Source organism: Sus scrofa, chromosome 2 (assembly GCF_000003025.6).
Source record: "Sus scrofa isolate TJ Tabasco breed Duroc chromosome 2, Sscrofa11.1, whole genome shotgun sequence".
Taxonomy (NCBI): domain Eukaryota; kingdom Metazoa; phylum Chordata; class Mammalia; order Artiodactyla; family Suidae; genus Sus; species Sus scrofa.
The window spans coordinates 82,945,854-82,972,824 of NC_010444.4; the positions used below are offsets into that span (position 1 = coordinate 82,945,854).

The window sequence follows — 26,971 nt, forward strand, 5'->3', positions numbered from 1 at the left end:
GGTTTATATTCTGCTTAGTTTCTAAGGAAGTGCTGATAAATGTGGTTGAGATAGATGTCTTTGCCGACCTGAGAGATTCCGAAAGACGTGACGCAAGTTTAGTGTGATGTCATACACCACGTCAGTGCTGTCCCAGCGGACCTTTCTGTGCTGTTGGCGTGTCTGGCATCTGCACTCTTCAGACAGAGCCAGCATGTGTCCGCATGTGTCCACTGACAATGTGACGAATGACCAGCGTGATTGAGGAGGTGACTTGGAATTTTATGTGTTGCGCTGCACAGGGAAGAACCAAAGTAAGGCTCCTTTGTGTTTTATTGGTCCATCAGAGCATCAAGAATCACACTCGCTGTTAGTTCAGACACTGAAAATGACTACTGGTTGGAGAGGTAATGTGTGCGGTGGGTAAGAGCGGGTAACCTCATCCAAGCAGGTGCCCCCAAACCACCTCAGCAGTGCGTAGTGAGAGTGATAGTGAGGCTCTATTTACAGTGGGTCAGGAACGACGGCCCCGCTCGGTGTGGATGCTGTAAGGGCTTGGCGCTTTGTTCGAAGGGGACAGTATGAGCTGAGGGCTGGGGTCTGACTCCATTGCTACCATAGTGGAGCATCAGCCTGCCTAGCGTGTAGTTCCTTCGCATTCTGGGCAAGGGGGATGCAGGGAGAGATCAGAGCATTTGGATGAAAGGGAGGAGAAAGTGGATGAGGGGGTCAGTACAGAAATTAAAAGGAAACTTAAGGGTCCATTTGGCTCAAGAATACGAAACTGAATATGATTAAGAAATAGAAGTTTGGAGTTCCTGTTGTGGCTCAGCAGAAACAATCTAACTAGTATCCATGAGGATGTGGGTTCGATCCCTGGCCTCGCTCAGTGGGTTAAGGATCTGGCGTTGCCAGGAGCTGTGGGTCGCAGACGTGGCTCAGATCTGGCATTGCTGTGGCTGTGGCATAGGCTGGCAGCTGCAGGTCCGATTTGACCCCTAGCTTGGGAACTTCCATATGCTGCAGGTGCAGTCTTAAAAGGAAAAAAAAAAAAAAAAAAAGAAAGAAAGAAAGAAAGAAAGAAAAAGAAATAGAAGCCCCAAAGCAGGCAGCAGCAAATGCTGTGCCAAGCAGAAGGAATGGGAACAGCTAGCAGGAAGCATGGACCACCTATAGGAGGTGCCGTGGGGAGGGGGCTCTGGGGCTGCCCTGTTGACGTCTCAGCTGCAAATGAAGATGCACAAACCAACCCGGAGCTGGCAGAGCTGGCTTGATTAGATGTGATGCAAACTGCTTTTGAAAGGTGGAATCTGAAAGAAGAAAGCCATGGGCCTGGCTAGAAATGAAGGTTTTCAGTCACATGTTCATTTCATGCCTGAGAACTGTGAAATGCAAACTATTGCATTTGGAGTAGATAAGCAATGAGGTCCTGCTGTACAGCACAGGGAACTGTATCTGATCCCTTGTGGTGGAACGTGATGGAAGTTACTATGAGACAAAGAATCTAAGTATATGTATAACTGGGTCACTTCGCTGACCATCGTAAATCAACTGTAATTGAAAAAAAAAAAAGTGCCAGCATTTCAGGTGGATTACAGAAGCCCAGATGGTCATAAGAATATCTCTCAGCAAGAGATATTCCAGAGTGAGTGACGTTGTATGGGCAGCCCAGTTTTAATGACACTCACACAGAGGCTGATTTTCCTGCAGTAATTTATCAGTCTGCACTGGATGGAAGATACTTTGAACTTGACTGGGCTAAAGCTATATGTTGTGTGACTCTTTGGCTGGAAGACAGGAAAGACTGCTAAAACTGATGTATTACAAGAACTCCCTGAGCGTGTTTTCACTTTCCACGTGGGCAGTGGCCACAGGGAGGTAGGGATACTGGAGGAGTGGTGACGGAATGGGCTGGCATCATCCTCCTTGCTGGGTCGTCCAGGTACCTTGAAGCTCTGGGCACGAAGCAGTGCCATACCTGCTGTGTGGCTGGCAGGGAAATGAGCTTGATATAAGTGCTGGAGGTTTTAGGCATGATAATGTGCCAAATAAATAAGCCTTTTTGAAAAAATTAATTTTGTCTTTTCTAATTAGAGAAGTAATAAATGCTCACAAGTAGAAAAATTAGAAATTTTAGAAAGAAGAGAAAACCAGGAAAACATCCCTGTAGTTTTGCAACCCCCAAAGCAGCTGCTAGTAAATGTTGGTCTGTTTACTACCTGTTTTTTTTTTTTTTTTTTTTTTTTTTTCCTATGCATCTATTTTTTACATAGTTGTGATCATGGAAACAATACAACTTTGTTTTCTGCTTTATTTTTGTAATGCTATCTGCTGTAAGTCAGCTCCATTTTAGAAGGTAGCTTAAAATGATGCATTTTTAAAATAAGAACCGTGGATTACTTTTTTAAGAAGAAAGGGAAGATGTCATAGATTCCCTCCACAAGCATTTATCAGCCAGGAAAAAAGCCCCAAACCCACATTTTTATAGTATGATCAGTTTTATTTTACAGAGTGGCCTGATTGTCAATACATGCTGAGGCTCGAAGCACGGTTATTCTTTAACACTTTGGGTCACTTCATTGCTGTTACAGTTTGATACTTGAATGTAATATATCAAAACCTCTTTCTTAGTGGGTGTTGGGACTGGGAAGGTGGGTGTTAGGGAGGCAGATGAACCAAAGCTGGTTGTGGAAGGAAACCTGACTTGATACCAAAAAACCCACCCAGACAGTCAGGAAGAGATGGAAGCAGAAACAGAAATAAACAGTAGGACGTCAGGTGTTTCAGGGGCCTCCTCCCAGCCGACCCAGACAAGACAGAGAGACACAAAGGCCCCATATAAGAAGCTCAGGGGAGTTTTCATCCTGGCATAGTGGAAATGAATCCGACTAGCATTCATGAGGATGCGGGTTCGATCCCTGGCCTCGCTCAGTGGGTTAAGGATCCGGCCTTGCGGCGAGCTGTGGTGTAGGTCACAGGCGCAGCCTGGAATCACTTTGCTGTGACTGTGGTGTAGGCTGGCAGCTGTAGCTCTGATTTAACTCCTAGCCTGGGATCTTCCATATGCCACGGGTGCAGCCCTAAAAAGCAAAAAAAAAAAAAAAAAAAAAAAAAAAGGCTTGGGGAAACATTGCCAAAGTGAAACTGGAAGGAATTGATCGGAAGCTCCAAAGAACGGTTGCTCTAGAACAGAGTGTTAGGTGCAGTCCAAACTTTTAATCTAAGATTTGCCTTTGTGGGTGTGTCTGGAAAGTCCAGGCCCATGGACTTAGGTGGCGAGTGGGGTGGAGACAGCGCTGTCAGACCACCAATTAAGTAGGACCAATTGGATTTATCTTTTCTTCCTCTACCAACTAACAGTTTAGAAATGGAATTGATGCTACTCAGCCATTAAAGCTTATAAAAGAGCAAGTTTATGTTGTTTGGAAACATATCGAAACTTTTATCTTCACAGGCAAGATCTAAAAGGTGATTCTTAAGATCTAGGACCCAGGTCACTAGGAGCTGGTTCTCTCTTAGCTGTTATTATTTAGTAACACATGGGTATCTTTATTGAGATCTCAAAACTGTTGCATGAAAAATGAAAGAAAAGAAGGGAGAGGGGGTGACCTTAGTCAAGCTCTTATGCTTCTGAAAAATAAGTTTTCAAGCCTAATTTTTGGCAGGGCTCTTTATGCCCCAGGTTTCAAAGTTGTGGGTGGATTCTCTGTTTTCTTTCTTTTTTTCTCCCTTCCCTTTCCCCCTTTCCTCCCTCTCTCTCTCTCTCTCTCTTTTTCTTTCTTTCTTTCTCTTTCTTTCTTTTGTTGGGGGGATCATCTCTCCACCACAAACCAAAGTTTACCAGTGATTTGGTTTTGAAATAAAGAGCCCAGGGCTGGAGAAATATCCCAAGAAGCCCTTTGGGAACGCAAAGTTGTTTGTAAAAATTCTGATTCAAATTTTATTCCTTTGGTTCACTTCAGTGAAAATTTCTTATGGCAGCTGTGGAGGTTTAAAAAATGGGTCTTGGTAGAAGAAATTGCCGGCTTACTGGAATTCTGCTGAGGGTTGTAAGCTGAATTTGGTTCTCCTATCACGAGTGTTCTGCCTTTTCTGTTTGTGGTTTCATTGGTTGGATAAAATTCTCCTTGCGGGATGTGAATGAAGCATTTTTCGTTAAATTAGACAATTGGAATAGTTATCGACAGGCTTTTATCCCAGAAGCTGAAAGAGAACTTGGGGATGGGTCAGTTTAATAGAATACCTCGGACTAGGAATTGTGAAGGAACTAACGCCTTCCTCGGGGCGTAAGGTCTTCATATTATCATCTTTTCTTATAAGTTAACATTGTTGGTTTTTGCTTTTGTTTTTTGATAAGTTCCCTGTCTAGGAAGCTGTCTGGTCTAATGATAGGTCTGATGTTCTGCCTATTTTTTGCTCACGGGTGTGTGTAAAAAAGCAAAAAGCAAAATGAAAGCGAGTTAAGGTAGGCGTTGCTAACTGATCTAAGGGCTCTGTTATCTGAACTCTGCCTGCTTGTTGGAATGACCTTGGAGCTTGAACACACAATCCAGAAGCCCTGGTCCCACCCTCAGAGAAGTCTGACTTAATTGGCCTAGAATGTAGCCCGTGTTTCAAGAGTCCTAAAAGCTCCTCAGGTGAGTCCTAAGAGCTCCTCAGGTGAGTCCCAGGTACAGCCAAAGTTGAGAACCATGAGTGTTCCTTAAGGGAGCCCTGTTCTGCTCTGCTCAGAAATCACCCCTGACATACTGGCTTTTCAATATATATATATTTTTTATTTTCTATTTTTTTGGTCTTTTTTTGCCTTTTCTAGGGCTGCTCCCTTGGCATATGGAGGTTCCCAGGCTAGGGGTCTAATCGGAGCTGTAGCCGCCAGTCTACACCACAGCAACACGGGATCTGAGCCCCGTCTGCGACCTACACCACAGCTCACAGCAATGCCAGATTCTTAACCCACTGAGTGAGGCCAGGGATCAAACCTGAAACCTCATGGTTCCTAGTTGGATTCGTTAACCACTGAGCCACAACAGGAACTCCTTCAATATTTTTAAAATTGGGGAAGTGTGACTCTACTTTCACCTCATTTGATTACAAGAGCAATTAATCAAAAGCCTGTTTGTATTGGGTTTGCAGACGTTTAATGATTAGCCTCATTAATATCAATGTAGATCTGTGGGAAAGGTAAACAAAAAATTATTGAAAAATTTTCCTAACTACTTGCACCGAAATGAGCTGACTAAATCTTTAAAGATTCTTTTAAACATTAAGAAGCAATCAAGTGGCTGTCCGTTGCTGTCACATGCATCCATTGGACTTAGAAGTGTACAGATCAGGATGAAGGGAATGGGTGCTGGTTTACACTGGTGTCCTAGGGACACATGTTTGTCCTGATGTTTGCCATTAGTCTCAGCCTCCTTGTAGTGTATTATTCTAAATCGCTGTCTTCTTTCTTCTCCCAAACCAACTTAGTTTCTGAAATGTAATTGAGAGGGACGAAAAGAATGGCAGTTCTTTCTCTGAACTCTAAATTTTTCATTCTCCAAAACAGGATCCTCAACTCCAAATAAATCAGCTTAGTGAATAATTCCATAGCTTCTATCCCTGAAGACTCTCTTTTGATTAAATCAGATGATTATATTATAAATTTCAAACAAGTATAAAATCTGAAGGAAACTACAACTAACTTACAAAACAGGAAACAAATGAAACCGTGATCTGTGTTCTGGAAATAGGATTTGTCAATGTCTTTCATGGAAGGTTAAATTTCCACCTAGGGATTTTGTTCCCTTTTTCTTTTACTGAAACACTCGAGAATACCTGTGTGTGCAGACGCTTAATGAAAAGATTTGCCCACACAGAGGAATCCTCGGATTTTGGGCTTGATTGCAGCGTCAGTGTGGTTATGTGAGTTCAGGCTTGCTGAATCTCCAGTGGTTAATCCCTTGGAAGGGACTTTAGGGCAATTAAGATTCTGGCCAGCTTTCATTGCCAGGCAGTACAAACTCTGACAGTGTGTGGGGGGGACCATTTGCTTTAACTTTTAGAGTGCTTAATTTGAGAGACATTTTTATGAAACATGGCCTCTTCGGGCATGGGCAAGAAATCCAACAATTTATTCTTTGCAATACGAGATTCTGCTGAAGAAGATGTGTAAAGCATAGGGAATAAGTTAGGAATCCTATACTGAATAGGAGATCCAGTGGTAAATAGTCTGTTGTTTCTTCATAATATTTAAAATTACATACCAAAAAAAAAAAAAAGACAGAAAAAAAGAATGAAGTTACAGGTGTCTAGAATTTTGAAGCAGACTTTGAGTAAGTGAGCTGGGTTTTGTCCAGGTTCTTGCCATTTCTCTGCCATTGGGTTTCTGCTGATGTAGCTGAGGTAGAGTCACTTACCCTACAGGTGCCCCGTGGGGGCTTCTCATTGGGGTTAACTCTTGGGAGCCTGTTAACCCCAAAGTGACACCATTTGTTTCTGAGAAATTAAAACTACTTTCAGTATATCACCTTTTAATGTGTGATTAGTTCCCTCAGAGTTACATGGTAACTTCAGAACTGAAGCAAAGGGGGGAGTTCCCTGGTGGCCTAGCAGTTAAGGATTTGGTATTGTCACTGCTGTGGCGAGGGTTCAATCCCTGGCCTGGGAACACCCACCTGCTGTGGGCGTGGCTTAAAAAAAGAACTTAAGCAAAGGGAGATGGAGTGTTTTGCATGGCTTGAATCTTACATCTCTGAATAGGCAATACAGACTTTCTTTGAGCATGAATTCCACAAACATTTAATGAACATAGATTCTGTACTTTTCCCCCATCCTTTAAAATGTTTTTAAACTGTATGTTGCAGAACAGTTTTAGATTTACAGAAACATTGCAGAAGTAGTGCAGAGTGTTCCCACACCCTTGGCCCCCCTAAGTCCCCCTAGCATCCCTCATTATCCACATCAGGCATTATTATGGTACATTTGTTAAAATTCCTGAACCAGTTTCCATACATTATTATTGACTAAAGTCCATCCTTTATTTAGATTTCTTCAGTTTTTATCTAGTTTCCTTTTTCTGTCCCCGGACACCATATTGCATTTTGTTGTTATGTTTCCCGAGGCTCCCCTTGGCCGTGGGAGCCTCTCAGCCTTGTTTTAGTTTTGTGATGACCTCGACAGTTTTGAGGAGTACCAGTCAGGTGTTCTATAGACTGTCTCTCAAGTGGTATTTTGGGGGTGTTTTCCTTATTATTAAACTTGGGGTTATGAGTTTTGGGAGGACGATCACAGAGGTAAAGCGCCATTTTCATCACATTACAGCTGTGGTATGTAGCATCAATATGACCTGTCACTGGATAATGACTTTGATTACCTGGTGGAGGTAGTGTTTGTCAGGTGTCTCCACTGGAAACTTCCTACTCCTCTTTCCATATTGTTTTCTTTGGAAACAAGTCAGGACGTACAGCCCACACTGTAGGAGTAAGGAGTTATCCATATACTTCCCTGTGGGCATGGTATCTGTGTAAATTACTTGGAATTCTTCTACATGGGGGATTCATACCTCCACCCCCTGCTTATTTATCCAATTATTTATGTCACTGTGAATTCATGGGTATTTATTTTATTCTTTGGGGAGTAATTTTGTTCTACCTTATTTGAGTATTCTAGCTTTGGCAATGGGAGAGTCTTTCAGTTGATTTCTGTGTCCTTTCTACATATTCCTCTCACTGTTTTCCTTTGGGGGGGGATTTTTTTTTTTTTCCTTTTAGGGCTGCACACATGGCATATGGAAGTTCCTAAGCTAGAGGTCAAATCAGAGCTACAGCTGCTGACCTACAACATAGCCACAGCCATATGGGATCTGAGTCATGTCTTCAACCTACACTACAGTTCACTGCAACTCCAGATCTTTAACCCACTGAGCATGGCCAGGGATCAAACCTGCATCCTCCTGGATACTAGTGGGATCCATTTCCACTGTACCACAATGGGAACTCCCAAGTGAAATATTTTTTTGATACTGTAATGGTAGCTACATGCTGCTGCATTTGTCAAAACCCACAGAACTTTGTGGCACACAAAGTAAACTTTAATGTGTGCAAATAAAAAAAAAAATAACAGGTTTGAAGATTTTATGATGGAAAGCAGAATGTAGCAAAATAATCTAAGTGTATGAAAAACTTTTGAAATAACCTTACTGTAGAGGATGGGAGTGGGGTGCAGACCTCAGTAACTTTATTTACTTATTTATTTATTTTGTCTTTTTTGCCTTTTCTAGGGCCGCTCCCGAGGCACACGGAGATTCCCAGGCTAGGGGTCTAATCGGAGCTGTAGCCGCCAGCCTACACCACAGCCACAGCAACTCGGGATCCGAGCCGCGTCTGTGACCTATACCATAGCTCACGGCAACGCCAGATCCTTAACCCACTGAGCAAGGCCAGGGATCGAACCCGAAACCTCATGGTTCCTAGTTGATTCATTAACCACTGAGCCACGAAGGGAACTCCCGACCTCAGTAACTTTAGAAATGAGAAGAGTCTGTAAGAATAAAGGCAAAATAAACTGTACGCAAGCACTGCCTTCTAGCTGATGAAGTTGTTTCCCACAGGGATCCAGGTTGGTATTTGTGATACCACTGTTGATAAATACTGGAAATAAATAAGTCAATGGATTATGGAGAGGGGGTGTCAGGTTTTTCACCTTTGGAGTGGGAGTTGAGAAATAAGCAGGAGGCGGCACTCGAATGTCCATGGGCTAATGACTTAGAGATGTAGACATCAGTATGTGCTCATGATTAATTAAAATAGATACACTTGGTTTTGTATGGAAATATTTGTGGGTACATGTATATACGTAGCTAGGTTAGGACACACATATTTTCTTGCTGTCAGTTGAGAGGGTCTAGGAATGACAGGACTCCAGTAGCATATACAGGATGAGCCTACCTTTTAAAAAAGAAAAGGGTTCCCATTGTGGCTCAGTGGAAACAAATCTGACTGGTATCGATGAGGACACAGGTTTGATCCCTGGCCTTGCTCAGTGGGTTAAGGATCTGGTGTTGCCTTGAGCTGTGGTGTAGGTCGAAGATCTGGCGTTGCTGTGGCTGTGGTGTAGGCTGGCAGCTGCGGCTCCAGTTTGACCCCTAGCCTGGGAACTTCCATATGCTGTGGGTGTGGCCCTAAAACGAATAAAATAAAACCAAAAAATAAACAAAAAATAAATAAAAAAGGAAAATCACAGGATTAGCCATCACATTTTGTGTGCATTTTAGATCAATGGTTTAATGGTTATATTAAAACTATTTAAATTTTATGCTCTTTTGATACCTTTTTTATGTTTTATAGAACAATAAGTTGAACTTTGAATGTTAACATTGATTTTTTTAAAAGTGTGTGAATAGTTCATGTCACATAAGAAACTTTTTCAGAAAATTTTGGAAAGTTGAAATTGGAAAGTTATCAGAAAAAACTTCAATGTAGTTATAGATGTCACTTTCCTTAAATGCCTTGGCTTTTCCTACCTTGAGGAATTTTTTTTTCTCCTTAAGCCATAACAGGGCACTTTCCTACTGTTCCTGTTGTGGCTCAGCGGGTTGAGAACCTGTCATAGTGTACATGAGAATGTGGGTTCCATCCCTGGCCTCACTCAGTGGGTTAAGGATCCGGTGTTTCTGCAAGCTGTGGCTTAGGTTGCAGATGTGCCTCAGATCTGATGTTGTCGTGGCTGTGGTGTAGGCCGGCAGCTGCAGCTCTGTTTCTACCCTTAGCCCAGGAACTTGCATATGCCCCAGATGCAGCCACAAAAAGAAAAAAAAAAAATTGTAGTTCTTCCTGTGGTACAGTAGCTTAAGAATTGACTGCAGCAGCTTAGATCTCTATAGAGGCATGGGTTCAATTCCTGGCCGGGCGCAGTGGGTTAAAGGATCCAGAGCTGCAGTGTAGGTTGCGGCAGTGGCTCAGGTTCAATCCCTGGCCCAGGAGCTTCCATATGTCATGGGTACAGCCCTTTAAAAAAAAAAAGATACTTTCTTACCCCTCCACCCTGTCCAACATCATGGCCCATACCCTTGCTTCTTCCACCCCCAGGGGCCCTCACATTCACTATCCACAGCTGCCTCTTCAAGGTAAATTCAAAATTCTTCGTAGTGTCCTATTCAGAAAAACTTAATGAATTTGTCCTAATTCGTTTCCTTTCATGTTATGCCCAGGAACTTCAGTGCTTAAAACAAAAAAGAAGTCCACCATGGATCTTTATTTTCTTTAGAGAATCATCTAAGTATTCTGTAGCAGAATTAAATGTTGGTGAAAACTTTGACAATATAATTCCTTAATATGTTGCTGTGGTCAGAAAATCTATTATTTTCCCATCCTGAAGTGCTTTTGAGTATTCTCTTCCTGTATTACATGTGGCTATATCATAATACAAGTAATTTCATTTGTTGGATTTCTAGGTTATGTCCTCCCCCCCCCACCCCCCTGCCCCCTTACACAGTGGAATGACGTAAGGGGGCGAATCAGAACTTCTGAAGGAGCATGCAGAGTTTTGGTTTCAAGAAATCAAGGAAATTAAGGTAGATAAGAAGTAAAAAAAAAAATTCTTACTTTTAAAGTAAGGTGGTATTATGAATGGTGCCATCCGGGGTTTCCAGTTTCTGACCACCGTTGTACCATGTCTGTGTTATGTGAATTCAACTGTATAGGCTCTATTAAAAAAATTAAACAGAGAGGAGGGGGACAGGGAGAAAAAATAATAATTTGAACATCAGTTGGTTCTGCCCTCAATGAGTGTGACAGCCCCAAGTGAGTGTGACGCTGGAGATGGAATGTGTGTGTCCCGCTCCGCGTCCCCCAGTGAACGTGTCTTACAGATGTGAGCTGGGCTTATAGAGAGCCTTGTCTTCTGTGAAACATGGCCTCGCGGGGAAAGCCAACCATTTCACCCGGTGCCTGAGCAAGATCATGAAGTTCTCCAGCAAAGAACTGTTTCCATAGAATGTAGAGCCCTGACCTGTTGCCTTCTAAGGGGCTTTTGAGGAAGACTATTGATCGTCTCTGACTTTCATCAACTGTTAGAACTTGCAGCTCTGTGAACTTATCGCTGTCCTGGCTGCAATTATCCAGGATAGGCTTGTCCTTGCATCATGGGTCTTGCCACTTCTTGTCTGTATTTTTTTATGATTTTTTCCTCCAAGAATGGTGTTTGTGTTCAAAACTATGGTCTTTGGTGGGTCAAACAATGGAGCAGAGAAGCAAAACACTTCCTCCTCCCTTTCTGTCTAGGTGTGATTTTCTTGGGCCTCTTTAGCACATTGCCTTGTCTCTATTTTGCAAATCAAGCTATTACTCTTGAGGTGAAGATAAAAACCCTTCGGTGTCTACAATGTAGAAGAGAAATGTAACGAAAGGGGAACTTTATTTACATTTAATGTTTATGATAAAACTTAGTGAAGATTTATGATCTTTACTGTTACAATCTCACTTGATCCTCACACCTCTTTGAAGTATAGATCTTATCCCATTTTATGTGAAACAACTGAGGATCAGAAAGTACGAGTGACTTGGTTAGGGTCATTAAGTAAATAAATGACAGTGTCTAGGGCCCATTGGGATTATGTTCCAATAAAGCCATTGTAAGTTGAAAATAGGCTAAAGTCAAAAATGCATTCATTTAATAGGAGTTCCTGTTGTCATGTAGCAGAAACAAATCCCACTAGGAACCATGAAGTTGTGGGTTTGATCCCTGACCTCACTTGGTGGGTTAAGGATCTGGTGTTGCTGTGAGCTGTGGTGTAGGTTGCAGACGTAGCTCGGATTCCATGTTGCTCTGGCTCTGGCGCAGGGTGGCAGCAACAGCTCCGATTAGAGACCCCTAGCCTGGGAACCTCCATAAGCCGAGGGTGTGGTCCTCAAAAGACAATGGACAACAACAAAAAAATACATTTAATAAATCCAACCCACTGAACATCATAGCTTAGCCTGGCCTACCTTAAACAGGCTCAGAACATGTACATTAGCCTACATTTGGGCAATGTCACCTAACACAAAGCCTATTTTATAATAAAGTGTTGAGTATGTCATGTAATTTATTGACTACAGTAATGAAACTGAAGACCAGAATGGCTCTATGGGTGCAGAATGGCTATAAACATATAAGCTGTTTACCCTCATGATCGCATGGCTGACCAGGGGCTGCACTAGCTGCCACTCCCCAGCATCACAGCAGAGGGTCACAGGGCTTATCGCTAGTCTGGGAAAAGATCAAAATTCAAAAATTCGAAGTCCGGTTTTGACTGAATGCAAATTGCTTCTGCACCATTGATAAAATAGAAAAATCATAAATGGAACCATCATAAGCTAGGGACCATCTGTACATGTCTCCAAAACCCTATGCTTTCTCTTCTTAGCTTGTGGCTCCTTAAAAATATGAATATAACAACACAGTTCTTGCCCTCAAGGAATTTGGGGCCCCTTTGGAGGAAAAGAAAACTGTACGACTACTCTGTAATTCAAATCAAAATATACATACCCTTCTAGGGAGGTTCAGTTGTATCAAGGTTGCAAGGTAGGTGACAGCATGTGTCCTGGATCATTGTGACTTCATTTTCTAAGTAAAGGATTTTCTAATTAAAGGAGGCATGGTAAGGCTGATGAAATCATTTACATTCTCATATTGTAATGATTGTATGATATCTGGGGAGAAAGTGGCCTTGGGGATCTATCATTGAATTCTGCCAACTGCAATTGCAATCAGCCAGTCAGAGAAAGCAAAGAAATTAAGCCAGTGAATATGAATGAGATGTAAATAACATCTTGAATTAATTTAAATGCAATCACATTAACCCAATGGGGGGGAAAAACTCTATTACTATAGAAAACAAGGAGGATAAACGACCCACATTTGGGAGAAATTCTTTGGTATTGAGCTGGCCTAAAAAAAGGACAATATCACATACTATTTAATTCTCCACTTTTTATGTTAACTAAAACTGGTCAGTAAACTCGATTCATTCTTTAAACAATGCTCATAAATAATAAAGCAAATGAGATTAGAAGGTCCCTTGTTGCGCTTCTCATAAGAACTGGATGGGTAATTCTAGGAGTGTTATTGCTGGAATAATTTCCATGTCAACCATCAGTTGATTGGTCAGCCAGGACTGTGCTTTGAGGCAAATTAGATTGAGATGGATCTACCTGGCCTCTCAACTCACAGAACTGCATTTTGCAAAGGTCTTTCATATCTTTGCATTGTCCTAAAGATCTTCTGACCTGCCCCTGATGGTCATGAGAGGAGCGGCCTACTCCAGTAGTTTGTTGACCTGGGAATTATCTGGCTTAAGTGGCTCTAAAATTTTACCTTGCATGGTAAGAAGAAAGATAACAGTATCTTTTGAGCCAGTGCTTTCATTTCCAAATGGTAGAAATTTTACCCTTGACACTGGTGGAGTTTCCCTTTATTTGGTCTATGGATGTCTCCAAGGCAGCTGTGAATCCTGTGCACACTCCAATTATTGCCTGGAGCCTTAGAGAACTGTGGAGTTTCTCTACTCAACAGTACTAGCTCTTTATAAATATAGATACTGTTATGATGAATAAAATGCAAATGTATTTTTAAACACTTAAGACTTCTTGTTTTTTTTTTTGGTCAAGATATTTTCAGTCAGCAAAGACCAAAAATACTATAGCAGTCTTATAAAGATTCTTCATCTACAGGATGAGACTTAACTACTCCTTATTATTCATTCATTTAGCAGCTGCCCACCGTGTTCTAAATCCTAAAACTAAGACTGAATGGAAATCCATTCACAAGCTTTTATCTGTTGTCTTACAGAAAAATTCATATAGCCTAATACTCTCTTAATGAGAATTGAGAGTAATTTTTCCTTACAGTTGCATCCAGCTGAGTAAGAAAAACATGCTTATTCTTCAAATAAAAGATCACAAAGTAGAGAATATATTGTTTGTTTTTACTTAGTTGCCATGTTTTCGACCACCTTCTAGTTGTATTTTGATCTCTTCCTATGTTGTATTTATATAGCAAACCATGTAAAACCACAGAGGTGACTTAGCTAATTCTGGTTTTAATTTGAACTTGAAAGCAAGTGCTTTCTCTCCTTTCTTCATGTCTGTCTGTACCCATCACCCAACCCCAATACAATCAGACAGGATTAGCTGAGCACAGAGCAGGTTATGCATCTCTTTTCTCACATAGCCTGGCACGCCGGTGCCAACAATTTAGGAAATACTTGAAGGACAGAGATGAATGTTAATTAAGACATGTATTGTCCTGTCCCAAATCTGCGGAGTTGAAAAGATCCTTGTATTGTTTCCATTCTCCTTTAGTTCGTTTGGCTGTCAGGTGACCTCAAAACAAAGCTCAGTATTTCTATGAGAAGAAATGCTTGAAAGAGACTCCTCTTTGAGGTTCAGGATATATATATATATATATATATTTTTTTTTTCTGTCGCAGATCTTGGCTGCTGTGCCTGAGCTTATTGGGGGCACATGTAGCTGTTTCCTGCCTGTGGGGATTTAGAGAAGTATGTTTGAGCCGCATCACGATTTATGGGGAGGCAGTCCTGGGCTGCTTCTAAATGCTAATTACCAGAGAATTGTTCAGGGAGACTGGGTAAGAACTGTTGGTCTGTAGTAAAGTAGTCACCAGGTCTCTTGAGCTGGACTGCAATTTTAGCTCAGAACCCCAAAGGTGCCCAGATCCTTAGGACTGATGGCCAAACTTGGTGACAATTTAAGAAGAAATGCCCCAATCCTGCTAACCGGTCAAGTTGATGACTGTGCATGAATTTTATAAGTGCAAATCTGGATAAAAATTAAAGCTTCCGGAGTTCCCGTCGTGGCGCAGTGGTTAACGAATCCGACTAGGAACCATGAGGTTGCGGGTTCGGTCCCTGGCCTTGCTCACTGGGTTAACGATCTGGCGTTGCCGTGAACTGTGGTGTAGGTTGCAGACGCGGCTCGATCCCGCGTTGCTGTGGCTCTGGCGTAGGCCGGTGGCTACAGCCCGATTAGACCCCTAGCGTGGGAACCTCCATATGCTGCGGGAGCGGCCCAAGAAATAGCAAAAAGACAAAAAAAAAAAAAAAAAAAAGAAAAAAAAGAAAGAAAAGCTTCCATCCAGTTTCAGGTTAAAAGGATGGGCAGGCTGGATTGTTAAATGAATGATCAGAGCTGTTTGGGTTCTTAGATCTGAAACGCTGCCAAACCTGCCGATGGTAGGAAAGAATAGATTGCTCTGGAACAATCCCTGCCCTGAGTATGATGGCCTTCATGTGCCTGTGTATGGAGCTTTCTGGCTGTCCACACGCAGAAACCTCCACCCTTGTCTCCTGCCGCACAGGGTGGCTTTTCTGAGAAACGGTGCTCTAGCGCCAGGAGAAAACAAGCACCCGCATTCGGAGGCTTTTGTTAAGTCACAGGCGGCTCTCTTTCAATTCACAGTTACCTTTCGTCTTCGTTTCCATTTCCAGCAATGAGAAGAGGAGAGTTAATGATTCATTTGCTCCCCGTGACCTTTCGAATGACTGGACTGTGAGGTACCCGCGCGGCTCTGAGCTGCCACGCTCGCCTCCTTTTACTTCCCTGGTTTGGCTTGAATATTTACAGCCTCCTTCTCGGTCTACATGCCCGAACGCCTGAAGGAAGCAAAACATTTCTTGCCTCTCCCTCCCCGGTGTTCGCTGCTTTCACCCAGCCCCATTCCTTCCTTTTGCATCACACGGGAGGCTTGCCTCCTGGCTGGGGACCCCCCCTCCTCCGCACCCCGAGTTCTTCCTGAGCCTCCACTGTTGAATCTGTTGATTTCATCAAGACAAAAAGATGGATTCTGACTCGGACTCACCTTTTAACTACTCCTGGCCTTCCTTCCCCAAAATGAAGATTCGACGGAGGGCATCCAAACAAGGTAGATCACAGGATCTTCTCCTTCCCCCAGAGCCAAGCCAGGCATCTTGTATTCTTACCTTTCTTTTCCGCGTGGCTTTGTGAGAGTCTTTTTGATGCCGTGCATGTTTATACGTGTCTTTATAAAACTCTCCCAGAATAAGCTTCTTAACAGATAGGCTTCTGAGGTAAAACCTACACATCTTTCTTGTGTTCCTTTTGTTTTGAATCTACCTTTGCAATTTTGTGCATGTACAAGTCTCTTAAAAAAGGAGGAGGAACTTAGTACAAGGTAAATGTTTCAGATTCACCTAATCAGAGTTATCTTGGTGTTACCTTGACAATAAAGAGCCCCACTGATTTAAGTACACCGGGTTTTTGTGGGATGTGCAGAGAGAACTCCGTGTGTGTTTGCCACCCAGTTTTTGCTGCTTTGTGTGTTTGTTTTCAAGTGTGTGCTACTTTAAAAAAAAAAAGTTTGATACCTAAGAAAATTCTGTTTTACTGATTTTACAGATGCTCTAAGGAAAGGATTTTAAGGAAGCGATTTGAACAAGAAAGCCTCCAGGGGATACAGTCACATATAAAAAAGTTTATTAACAATAATTACCGAGTATGCAGAAATAACTACCAAGTATACTTTATTTCCAAAGAAAGGAGAGCTATTTATTTGCAGCGTGATTAACAGAGTGGCTTCACACTGTTCACTGCCTCTCCTCTGCAACCCACCCTTGTGGTGCAGGCCTTGGCAACCAAGGGACACGTTGTTTTCAGGGGACAGCAGAGGTGGCCTGAATATCTGGCGAACCATCACCAGCAGGGGGTGATTGTTGCCTCTGGGGTTTATCAAAACTAGAAAGGTAGTTGTCTTGCAGAGGGACTTTAGGTGGTAATGCTTTTAATTCAAAGAGAAAGAAACATTGTTGTGAGCTTCCAAGCAGAAAGTGTTTCTGAAAGTGGGCTGTCTCTAGATCTAGCTTTTTCCTGGAGGAGCAGAATTCTCTCTTGAGAATAGAATGACCAATTGCATCACCCTGTGTTTTTCCCAGAAAAAAACCAGAGGAATGGAGGCTGACTGTTGTCAACATACCTGGTTCACCTCAAGGATTTTTTCCTTCTAAAATAAAATGTAGGGGTGTGTGTGTGTGTGTGTGTGTGTGTGTGTGCGCGCGCACGTGTTCTTGGGCTGGAATCAAGGCTGACCCCAGGAATGAAGCGGGTTGACTCTCTAGGAATAGCAGAAAGCCTCAACCTGCTCAAATCTCCTATGCTGTTCATTGCCATCCTTGAGATTCCATCCCTGGGGACTTAAAACCTTTGTACAACATCCTTTCTCCCCATTATTGTTTTAAAATTTAATTGCTTCTTTTTTGGAGGTAAAGGGCTGTGCTGTAGATGCAACCTACCATTAAATGGTTTGGGGATGGGGGTGGGGAAGTATCTTTGGGGAGCACAAGCGTGTGCATGTGAAGGCAGGCTCAGACCCAAACGGAACCTGGCGTGAAGTGTTAACTCTGGGTAAATCTGGGTACAGGATATGTCTTGGTTGTTCTCTGTGCTATTCTTCTGCTTTCAGCTTTTCTGGAAGTTTGAAATTATTTCCAAATAATTTTAAAAAACTTTTCGATGACTTCTGAGAGGGGAGATGCACAAAGCCCTTAGTTCTTTACGGTGAATATTACTAGTTCTGGTATATGGAGAACTTCTCAACGGTGGGTAGCAGTTCTGCAAGACGACTAAACCTTTGCACCAATTCTAACCTGTTAAATCTGGGGGACAATGTGCCTCGTAGAGTTTTCCCGGCAGACCGGATGCTTGTGTTGTTGGGGGCCCAGGTAGCCTAACAACCTCAATAGACATGGGATTAATGATTAGAAGGCCAGTGGAGAGGCTTGAGAGTCAGTGGAGTTGTAGGGAATGCATTAATCACGTTCTCCTTTGAAATGCAAAGTTGGAGCACAGCCAGTTTGAACTATAGCAGAAAGTCATCACATAGCTATGTATAAATTAAACTCGATTCAAGTGAAAGCAAGTACCTGGGATATGAAAATGATTAACTCTTTGCTGCTAATAAACAAAGGACAAGTGAAACTAAGGTTGGTAGCAGAGAGCTGGGAATTGTCCATGCAGCCGTTCTTCATTAAACGATGATGACCTAGTGGTGAAGGGTAGGTTTGGTCACGCTGTAGTGCTAGCTGGATGGAGTCCCAGGACCAGAGACCTTATAGCCAAAAGGGTCTTGAAGGTGACCTGGTCCAACCACCTGAAGATGATGGGATGCAAAGAAGTGAAGTGATGGGGGAGTTACTCCTGTGTCCAACAGGCAGGTCCAGCGTGCCAGGCATTTCCTAGAGGGCAGGACGAAGTAGTGAACCAGATGTATACCATCCCTGCTTACAGAGGTCTTGGCATTGGGAATGGATCCCACATTTCCCAGGACCCAGACACGTCACCTTCATGTAGTAGAGGAAGCATCAAGAAACCCGATTTTTTTTTTCAGCCCCTTGGCTGGGTCATGAAAAACCTCGTGGTCTCTTGTCCCTTAAAAGATGATCTACTTATTTTATCTGTCTTTAAAAATAAGGTAGCTTGGTCCTTGGTCCTTGGTCCTTTCATTCATCACCAACCTCATGCTCAGAATGTAGGTTCTGGTTTCCTGGGAAATCAGGAAGGAGGTTTTGAGGGTTTGGAATTTCTGGCTTAATTTTTAGAAAACCTTTCATATTTGGTCAAAAACATGTTTTATTCTCTCTTCTTTTTAAGGATGCTTAACAAGGATCCTCTTTGTTAGCGTTCTCTTTCTTTTACTATCCCCTCCTGTCCTTATCCTCACTGTTCTTTGATGGACACACATACACATTACTGATTTGTTTAGAGAGACGTGAAAATTTGGTAATAAGAGGAAAAAATCGGAGTAGCAGAAACCCACCCAATTAACCCAAAATTGCATTGAGTACTTTCTTATCTTCCGGCCCTCAGAAGGAAAGAGCAGAGGCTCTAACTTAGAAGCATTGCCTTTGGAAATGAGTGGTGTCTTGAGGGGACTGTGATGTAAGCAGAAGTTGAAAGCAGGGAAAACCAAGCCACCCAAGATGAATTCCTGGAGTTCTCCAAGGTGCCCTCTGTCATGTCATGGACAGCTCAGGACAGTCTGTACTGCGAACCTGGTGGTTAATGATTCGAATGGGCCAGAATCCAGGACGGTTCTGCTTCAAGAACTCCAGGAATGCTCAGAGGTCTGTTGATTTCAGTAGGAGAGTCAACAGAGAAACTTAATGTTTATTGATCAAAAATGTAAAAATAAATACCTTACCTAAGTTCTCCCCCAATTATTCAGTCATTAAAACACACTTTTGGTGTAAATCCTCAGGACCTGGAAAATATTGAGCTGTCTCCTCTTGGTGCCTTTCATGCACTTAGGCAACGCTCCCCATTCTCTCCTTCTCCAGCTCAGATCTATCCTGTGCCTCTTTAATACACAAAGTGCAAAAGAGTGCTTTTTCGAAATTTTTTTTTTCTTTTTCTGATGCAAGAGGTGATGCCTCTTTGAAAGCATAACATCCTTGGCCGGCATAGATAGCACCAAACCTACTGTCATTACAGTCAAAATAACAAATATTTATGTGCCACTTTATAATCATAATAACCATTTTTTACTAAACTGTGGTAAGTGCTTTACATTTATAACATCTGAGTCTCAAAGTAACTCTGTAAGTTAGATATTTTCTCTATTTTAGAGTTGAGGAAACTGACGCCTCAAGAGTTTTAAAGTTATGTCCAAGGCTATACCAGGAAATCCAGGGAACAATAATCACACTAGGCTAAGGAGGGCGAGGCATGACTCTGTGGCATTCATTCATGTATGTGCTATCTTGTAAAAGACCTGTATGTTAGATGTCATTGTCATCCTCATCTATTAGTTGAGGATTCTGAGGCTCAGAGAAGAGAAATGCAAGAGGAGAAGTTGCCCAAGATCAAGGCCAATAAATGCAGAGCCAGGCCTACAAGCAGGACGTAGTCCTTGACTTTGGAGGTTTTGTTCTTCCCAGTGTCTTTTCACTACCTCTTGGTAGAGGTTAGGGATGGTGAATTCCTTGGGTAGCTCTGTCTTATATTCAAAAGGTGCCACTGTACCTCACCATCCTCACTTCTCTCTCTCTCTTGTGAATCTTTTTTTTTTTTTTGGTCTTTTTGCCATTTCTTGGGCCGCTCCCATGGCATATGGAGCTTCCCAGGCTAGGGGTCCAATTGGAGCTATAGCTGCTGGCCTACGCCAGAGCCACAGCAATGTGGGATCCGAGCCACATCTGCAACCTACACCATAGCTCACGGCAACGCCAGATCCTTAACCCACTGAGCAAGGCCAGGGATCGAACCTGCAACCTCATGGTTCCTAATCGGATTCACTAACCACTGAGCCATGACGGGAACTCGTCTCTCTTGTGAATCTTGAACTAGGGATAGAGGTGGCAAAGAAAACTCTGGGGAGCAAAGAGGTCCTGCTGTTCCTATGCCTTTACACATCCACACATGCGTGTATCTAGTCCGGACACACGGGAGGGGAGAGATGATGGATGACTGGAGCACTGGATTGTCGGGGGAGGAGGATAAGAGGCAGGATGGATGGAGCAAAGGATGGGATGGGATAGCTTCCAGGAAGGTTCACAGGTTGGTCCCAGACGGAGAAAGATAAAGTCAGAGAGAGTGACTGTGCTGGGAGTGGAGAGAAGAATCTTGAGGCCACTGTCCTGGCCTTTCTCAGGAGCTCATTTAGCATTTGGAGAGCTGAAAAGTAATCCCATGTTCAAGGGATGATGACATTTCAGAAAGTTTAATGATAATTTTTAGAAGTGAGTTACTTTGATCTCGTGTGCTTATTTGCTTTCTTCCTCTTTCCTGCCTTCCCTCCCTCCTTCCTTCCTTGCTTTTAAGATGCTTTCTCAAATACACACACACTTCCCTGTGCATGTGTGTATTCAGTGTAGAAATTACCCAAAGGATGCCTGAATACCATAGGAGGAATAAGTTGCTGCAGAAATCCATATTAAGGAAGAGAAAGATTTTCTTAAAAGTGACATAACCTGCTAAGATTTCGTTGGCTCACAATGAGGATGGTGTTTAAATTCATGCAGAGCAGTTTCAATTTCAGACCCTGCCTGGAGGCTTACCTTTGTCAGCCTGGAAGAGGAGGCCCATTACAAGCCCGTTGCCAAACCACATAGCTACATACCCCCTCATGGCTCCCTTTAGTTAAACAAATACTTTGCCAAATATTTGAAACTGACTTTTTTTTCTTTATTTTGAGTTAGTTCAAATTCTTAGGCAGGGGACATTTTTGCATTAATCCCTGTGAGTGGAAAGGAGGCACTATTCGAATTTATTAACTCAGGTTTAAGAAGTTCCTGTCTACCACTCTGGTTTGGGGAAGGACCAATGGTTGTTTATTCAGACACATTAATTAAGGCAGAATGTGATAAGGCCTATAGGAGAGCTCAGGACAAATTACCATCAAAGTTCAAGATGAAGAGACCAGTTCAAGTTGAGGGTATCATAGACGGAATGTCATTTCAATAGCCTGTGATGAACTGGTGCAGTTTTAACAGGCTGTTTCTCCAAGAAGATGGGCAGAGTCGGACATACATAGAGTCTACCAAAGTGATGGAAAAATAGCCCAGGCTGTGCACTGTTGATTCATAGGGCACAGAATTGTGGAGAAGTGCCAAACAGTAGATTGGCCCAGACATTTGGTTCTGTCTGCCTAGTGTTCTCCTGCCCTTCACTGAGCAGCACTCACATTCTTTAGTGGGTGGCCCCTCCACTGCTCTGCCCATGGATCCAAATGATGCTGACACCTTTTCTTGTGACTTTCCCTTCCTGGATGTGGTGGGATGGATATCCCACGTAGGTGGACCAATCACCACACACCTCCTGCCTGGCTGCAGCTATTGGTCCAGGGTGGGCACATGACTCCAATGTGGCCAATCAGAGTCTTCCTTGGTATTCTTCAAACTGGAGTCCAGAGGGAGATGTCTTCTTTCTTGGGTAGCAGTGCTGGAAGGGTGGGGGATGGAAGCCATTAGCTGGGAGAAACCAGTCTGTAGTAGGAGGAAATATTGTACACACGAAAGGGGAAGCAGTCTCACCATGGGTCCTGCCAGGTTCCAGGCCCTCGTTCTAGTCTCTGGGGGCCTGTTGCTGCCAAGATGCCCCCCTCTCAAGACTTGGATCCAATGCCAAGTTCCTTCAGTTCTGCGAGCTGCTCTCATAAATAGGCCTTCAGAGTCTTTCCCCTTCCCCTTTTACTTTTTGTTCAGCAAATTCATGTGACTATTTCTCCAGTTTCCAACTAGAAATCTCTAACTTGCCCTTTAATATGTGGCCTGAGGGTCCTTTTTCTGGAAGCAGTCCCTGAATTCCCTCGAGTTCATTGCTCTGTCCTTTGTGCCACTCTGGATTGTGTATATTTTTATAACAGCCCCCACGTGTCCCCCACCCTAAGACGCTAAATTCCTTGAAAGTGAAGCCTGGCTGACCTGTTTTCACATCTCCAGGGCTAGATCACAGAAAACAGTCAGTATAATAGTGAAAGTGTGTTGTGCACAGTTTTACTGTGTTACACAGATCTTTTTTTTTTTTTCTGCTTTTTAGGGCCACACCTGCAGCATATGGAGGTTCCCAGGCTAGTGGTCTAATCAGAGCTACAGCTGCCAGCCTATGGCACAGTCACAGCAATGCCAGATCCAAGGCATGTCTTCAGCCTACACCACAGCTCACATCAACGCCGGATCCTTAACCCACTGAGTGAGGCTAGGGATTGAACCCACAACCTCATGGTTCCTAGTTGGATTCATTTCCACTGTGCCATGATGGAAACTCCTCAAATACTTTTTATTTTGCCTTTATTTCTTCATTTTTGTCTATAATAGATTTGATCTTTCTTATGAAGTCCTACCCTCTAGGCAGTAGGGAAGGGAAAGTGTATATTTTCGTCTATATAGAAAACTTGATCTGATGCAATAATGTAATTAGTCATTTTTGATAACTACTCAGTTTTCTCTCAGATTTCCTGCTCTCCTCCCCCCTCCCTGCACCCCTGCTCCTTTCTTGCCAGGCTGGTATTGAATGTGATTTCCTGGTGAGGGTGGGGCAAAGTTGGTGGTGGGGAGGAGAAGGAGGCCCCCACCATTGACTGCCCTCTGGGTCCTCTTGGTCTCTGTTGCGGATCTACTCTTCCGGGCTCTTCCCTGAGGCACGATTGTTTTACTGGGTGCTCTAGCATCTGTGACCATAGTCCTGCAGCTGCTTCCTCTCCCTGGTATTGGTCAGACCCGGTGATTCTCCTGCACTCCCTTGGCCTCACCTGACTCTTACACCACAGAAACCTTGGCGTCTCTGCCCCTGGCCCCTGGCTCACATGCTTGCCTAAAAGCATCTGCTACACAGGTCCTTCCTTTCCACCATGGTGGGCCTGTGGCAGACCATGAGCATGCACCTCAGCCACTTCCTGCTCCTCTCAGAAGCCTTTGCGATCTTAAGGATCCATTCTCACCTCTTAGGCAACTGGGAGTGGCCCAGGAAAGCTGGCTCTAGCCCTGCTGCGTGACCCTTCTTGCTCACCCCGGATGCTTGGTGGTTGGTGGTGGTTCTCATGACCAGGTGGGACAGCCTGCAAGGTGATCTCCTCCAGAGCCCTAAATGGAAGGGAGAAAAGCTCACCCACCCTCGGTGCAGCTCCCAGCCCATCTCACAGTGTTCCCCGCGGGTAGAGGACCCATGGGTCTCATGCCTTTGATGTCCGTTGTCCCTGCCAATGGAAAGCCCTAGCTATGAGTTGTAACAAATCTCATTTATGCGAACCTCCCCCAAAGGGGCTCAGGATCATGGCATAGGATTCAGGAACCAAGTCAGGTTTCCCAGCCGGGAGAAACCCAGAACAGCGTGGAGGACGGCCAGGGGGGCTTGGCTTCCATGATTTACACGTTCACTAATTCAAAATGTTCTTGCCGAAGACACGAAATAAGTGAAAGTTATTTGAACGTTAAGAGAGTAGATTTTAAAAAGTCTCAATTCAAGAAAAGAAACTAACTCTCTGTGGTAATGGATGTTAACCAGATTTATTGTGATCACTTTGCAATACCTATGAATATCAAACCATTCAGTTGTTGTAGACCTGAAAACTAATGTTATATGTCAGTTACAGTCCAAAAAAAAAAGAAAAAAAAAAGTCCACTTCAATGGAGAATACTTTATTTTGCTAGTACAGTTCCTTGTCTATAGTAAACTTAATTACTTTTGGGGATATTAAGGGGGGGTAAAATACATAAAACACATAGTTCTAGGCAGGAGGATTGGGGCTCTTGGTGACTTTTGAAGTGGCCACAGTCATTTTTATGTGCCTGCGTCTTCCCATAAGATCATGCAGGATTTATGATCCATCACATAGGGTTTACTGTGATGATAGCTATAGGATTGTCTGCCTCATCAGTTTGTCTCTCTTTTTGTCAACTGTCACCTGAAGTGGTCTTGTGCACATCCTGCCACTTTCTTTGAGGTTTTTTTTTTTTCTCTCCTGGTATTTGTATAACCTCTTAGTGTCTTTCTGCCCAGCTTGCCCATTTGGCCTTTCTGTAGACCCACTGGCCGAAGGCTTCAGAGGAAAAAAAGGAAAAGAATTGCCAATTAAATCTAATCACGCCAAACTCTGCATCCCACACATGACTGAACATCACCTTGGTCGCTTGGAGGGGAAGCAGGGGCAGGAAAAAAAAAAGTTATTTACATATTTGAGTCCTCCTTTTTCAAACATAAACATATATCCACTTGAAGGCTACTTTGTGCTGCTGTAATTAGAAATGAGGACCTGGAAAGTTTTGGGGGAAAGTGTAGCTGTTCTCAGAGCCTGCGTTTTCTTTCCTTCTCATTGCCTCCTCTTTCCCCACCTCCCTCGGTGCCTCCAGAGTCTTATGAGGGAAAAGGCTTGTGTTCATCTTCCACAGTTGTGGTAATTAGGTCTTTCAAGACAGCAGAAAGGACTTCTTTGGGGGATCTCATTTTAGAGCGCCACGTTGTAACTTGTTATGTAGAAACGGCGCTTTCAAGGCAGAGGGCTGGAGAAACAGGGCTCGCTCCAGCACTCCTGGCGTCGGTTCTCGCCCACTTTCAGCTGCTGCTGTTGTGAACAGCCTGGATGGAGAGCCCTCATCTCATCCCAGGGCTCACTCTTCTTTTTTCACAAGATCCCGGAAAGGTGAGGTGAGTTCTGAGGGTGCATTTGGCATTTGGATCCCTGTTTGGGCTGTTCCAATTTGGTAGATGAAGGTTCTCTAGCTTCTCCTAGACACAACCTTTTTTTTCCTCTTTTTTTAAAATTAAAGTGTTGTGCCTATTTCTGCTGTACAGCAAAGTGACCCAGTCATATATATATATATTTTTTTTCTTTTTCTCGTATTATCTTCCATCATGTTCTACCCCAAGAGAATGGATATAATTCCCTGTGCTGCACAGTAGGACCTCATTGCTTATTCATTCTAAATGTAATAGTCTGCAGCTACTAACCCCAAACTCCCCGTCCATCCCACTCTCTCGCCCTCCCCCTTGGTAACCCCAAGTCTGTTCTCTATGACCCAGATGCATCTTGATGTGAACCAAACTCTTCATACGGCCCACAGGGAATTTTGGAATTTGGGTGGATCCCTTTTGTAACCTGAAGTCTAGCCCTGAAGAGCAAGGCTAAGAGAGCTGTCAAGAAGATCCCAGGAGATCCTGAGAGGAGGAGTAAGCAAGAAGGGGAATGACAGTGTACCCTCCAGTGTTCATTTTCATTTGTGAGGCTGCGTTGGTTCTTCCTTCTAGAGCACACTCAGACCATGGGCGGAAAGGGCTCTCTGTACCTTCTAGAATTTGCCAAAGTCCCCTTTGAATTTGGAGACTGGGGAGGCAGTGAGCTGTGGTGGGAAAGGATGCCTCTGTCAGCACTGTGTTTGCATTCTGCTTCTGTCACTTACTGTCTCAGTGCAATCTCTCTCCTTGGACCTCAAGTTTCTTGTCTACAAAATGAACATGATAATACCTCCTGTGGTTATGGAGAGTAAGGTTGGCAGATGGGCAAGAACAATACTGTGTCCTCTTGGGTAAAACATTTCCAGCTAATGCATTTACACACATAGTATCCGCTATGGTTGATTTCCTGATAACCTATTTTGCATGAGATCCCACAGCTGTTCTTTTATAAGAGGAGGCGAGTTTTTAAATCATGACTTGTTTTTTTTTTTTTTTTGCCTCTTGTTTTAGATGTAAAATGGTGTTTAGAAATCTAGAAATTTTAGACAGTAAAGGGCTGAAAATAAAAACCACCTGTGCTCCACCGCCTAGAGATGGCAGTTAGCATCTTAGCGTACCTTTTCAGTTTTTTCTCTTGATGGTCTTGCATGTTGCTGTGGGGGTAAACCAAAATAAATCATATACTTACTGTTTCATGAATGTTTTTGGTTCAAGTCACACTGTCGTATTCTGGCAGTGGACCTCTGGGGCAGACAGCACAGGCTCAGGAAGTGGACAAACACACCGAGGCACAAGTCATACTCCTAACTTGTTAATGAAACTCCCTAATGCGAAAATACCAGACATTGCTCAAATACCATTTTCTTTGGTTCAAAATAGGATACTAAGTAACCCTAATTACGAAAGAAGGCACTGTGCCCTAGCTCAGAGTGCCGACTAGAGCTACCGCTGACTGGCAGTATGACCTTGGGAAGTTAAGTAGCACTGCAGTTTCCTAATCTGCAGAATGGAAATAACAAAGAGTACAGCTTTTAATGGGTTGTTTTGGGACTCAATTAAGTTGATAAATAAAAATTATACATTCATTGGCTGGTTCGTAGTAAGTACTAGCTGTAGTAGTAATATTAGCCTGTATAATTAATTACCCTATATGGAACACGCTTATTCTTCAAGTACCTAATACTTTGCTACTTTCCTTTATAATTTTTTTTCTTTTTCTTTCTTTCTTTCTTTTTTTTTTTTTTTTTTTTGGCTGCACCCATGGCACCCATGAAAGTTCCTGGGCCAAGGATTGAATCCGAGCTGCAGCTGTGATGTATACCAGAGCTGCAGC

At 43.2% G+C, this 26,971-nt stretch overlaps 1 protein-coding gene across 6 annotated transcripts in view; it reads left to right on the forward strand.

The window, feature by feature from the left end:
• The window catches only part of ARHGEF28 (Rho guanine nucleotide exchange factor 28), a 341,373-nt gene that overhangs the window by 185,100 nt on the left and 129,302 nt on the right, over positions 1–26,971 (forward strand). The window contains exon 1 of one of the 6 annotated variants that reach the window (XM_021084444.1): positions 15,057–15,880. The exons of 3 other annotated variants lie outside the window; for them this stretch is intronic. In XM_021084444.1, coding sequence (XP_020940103.1) covers positions 15,796–15,880 — 85 coding nt within the window. In that variant the 5' untranslated portion in view covers positions 15,057–15,795. Of the gene's footprint in view, positions 1–15,056; positions 15,881–20,221; positions 25,111–26,971 lie in introns of those variants that run through there. 2 more of the 6 variants (XM_021084445.1, XM_021084446.1) reach the window with 2 other exon arrangements.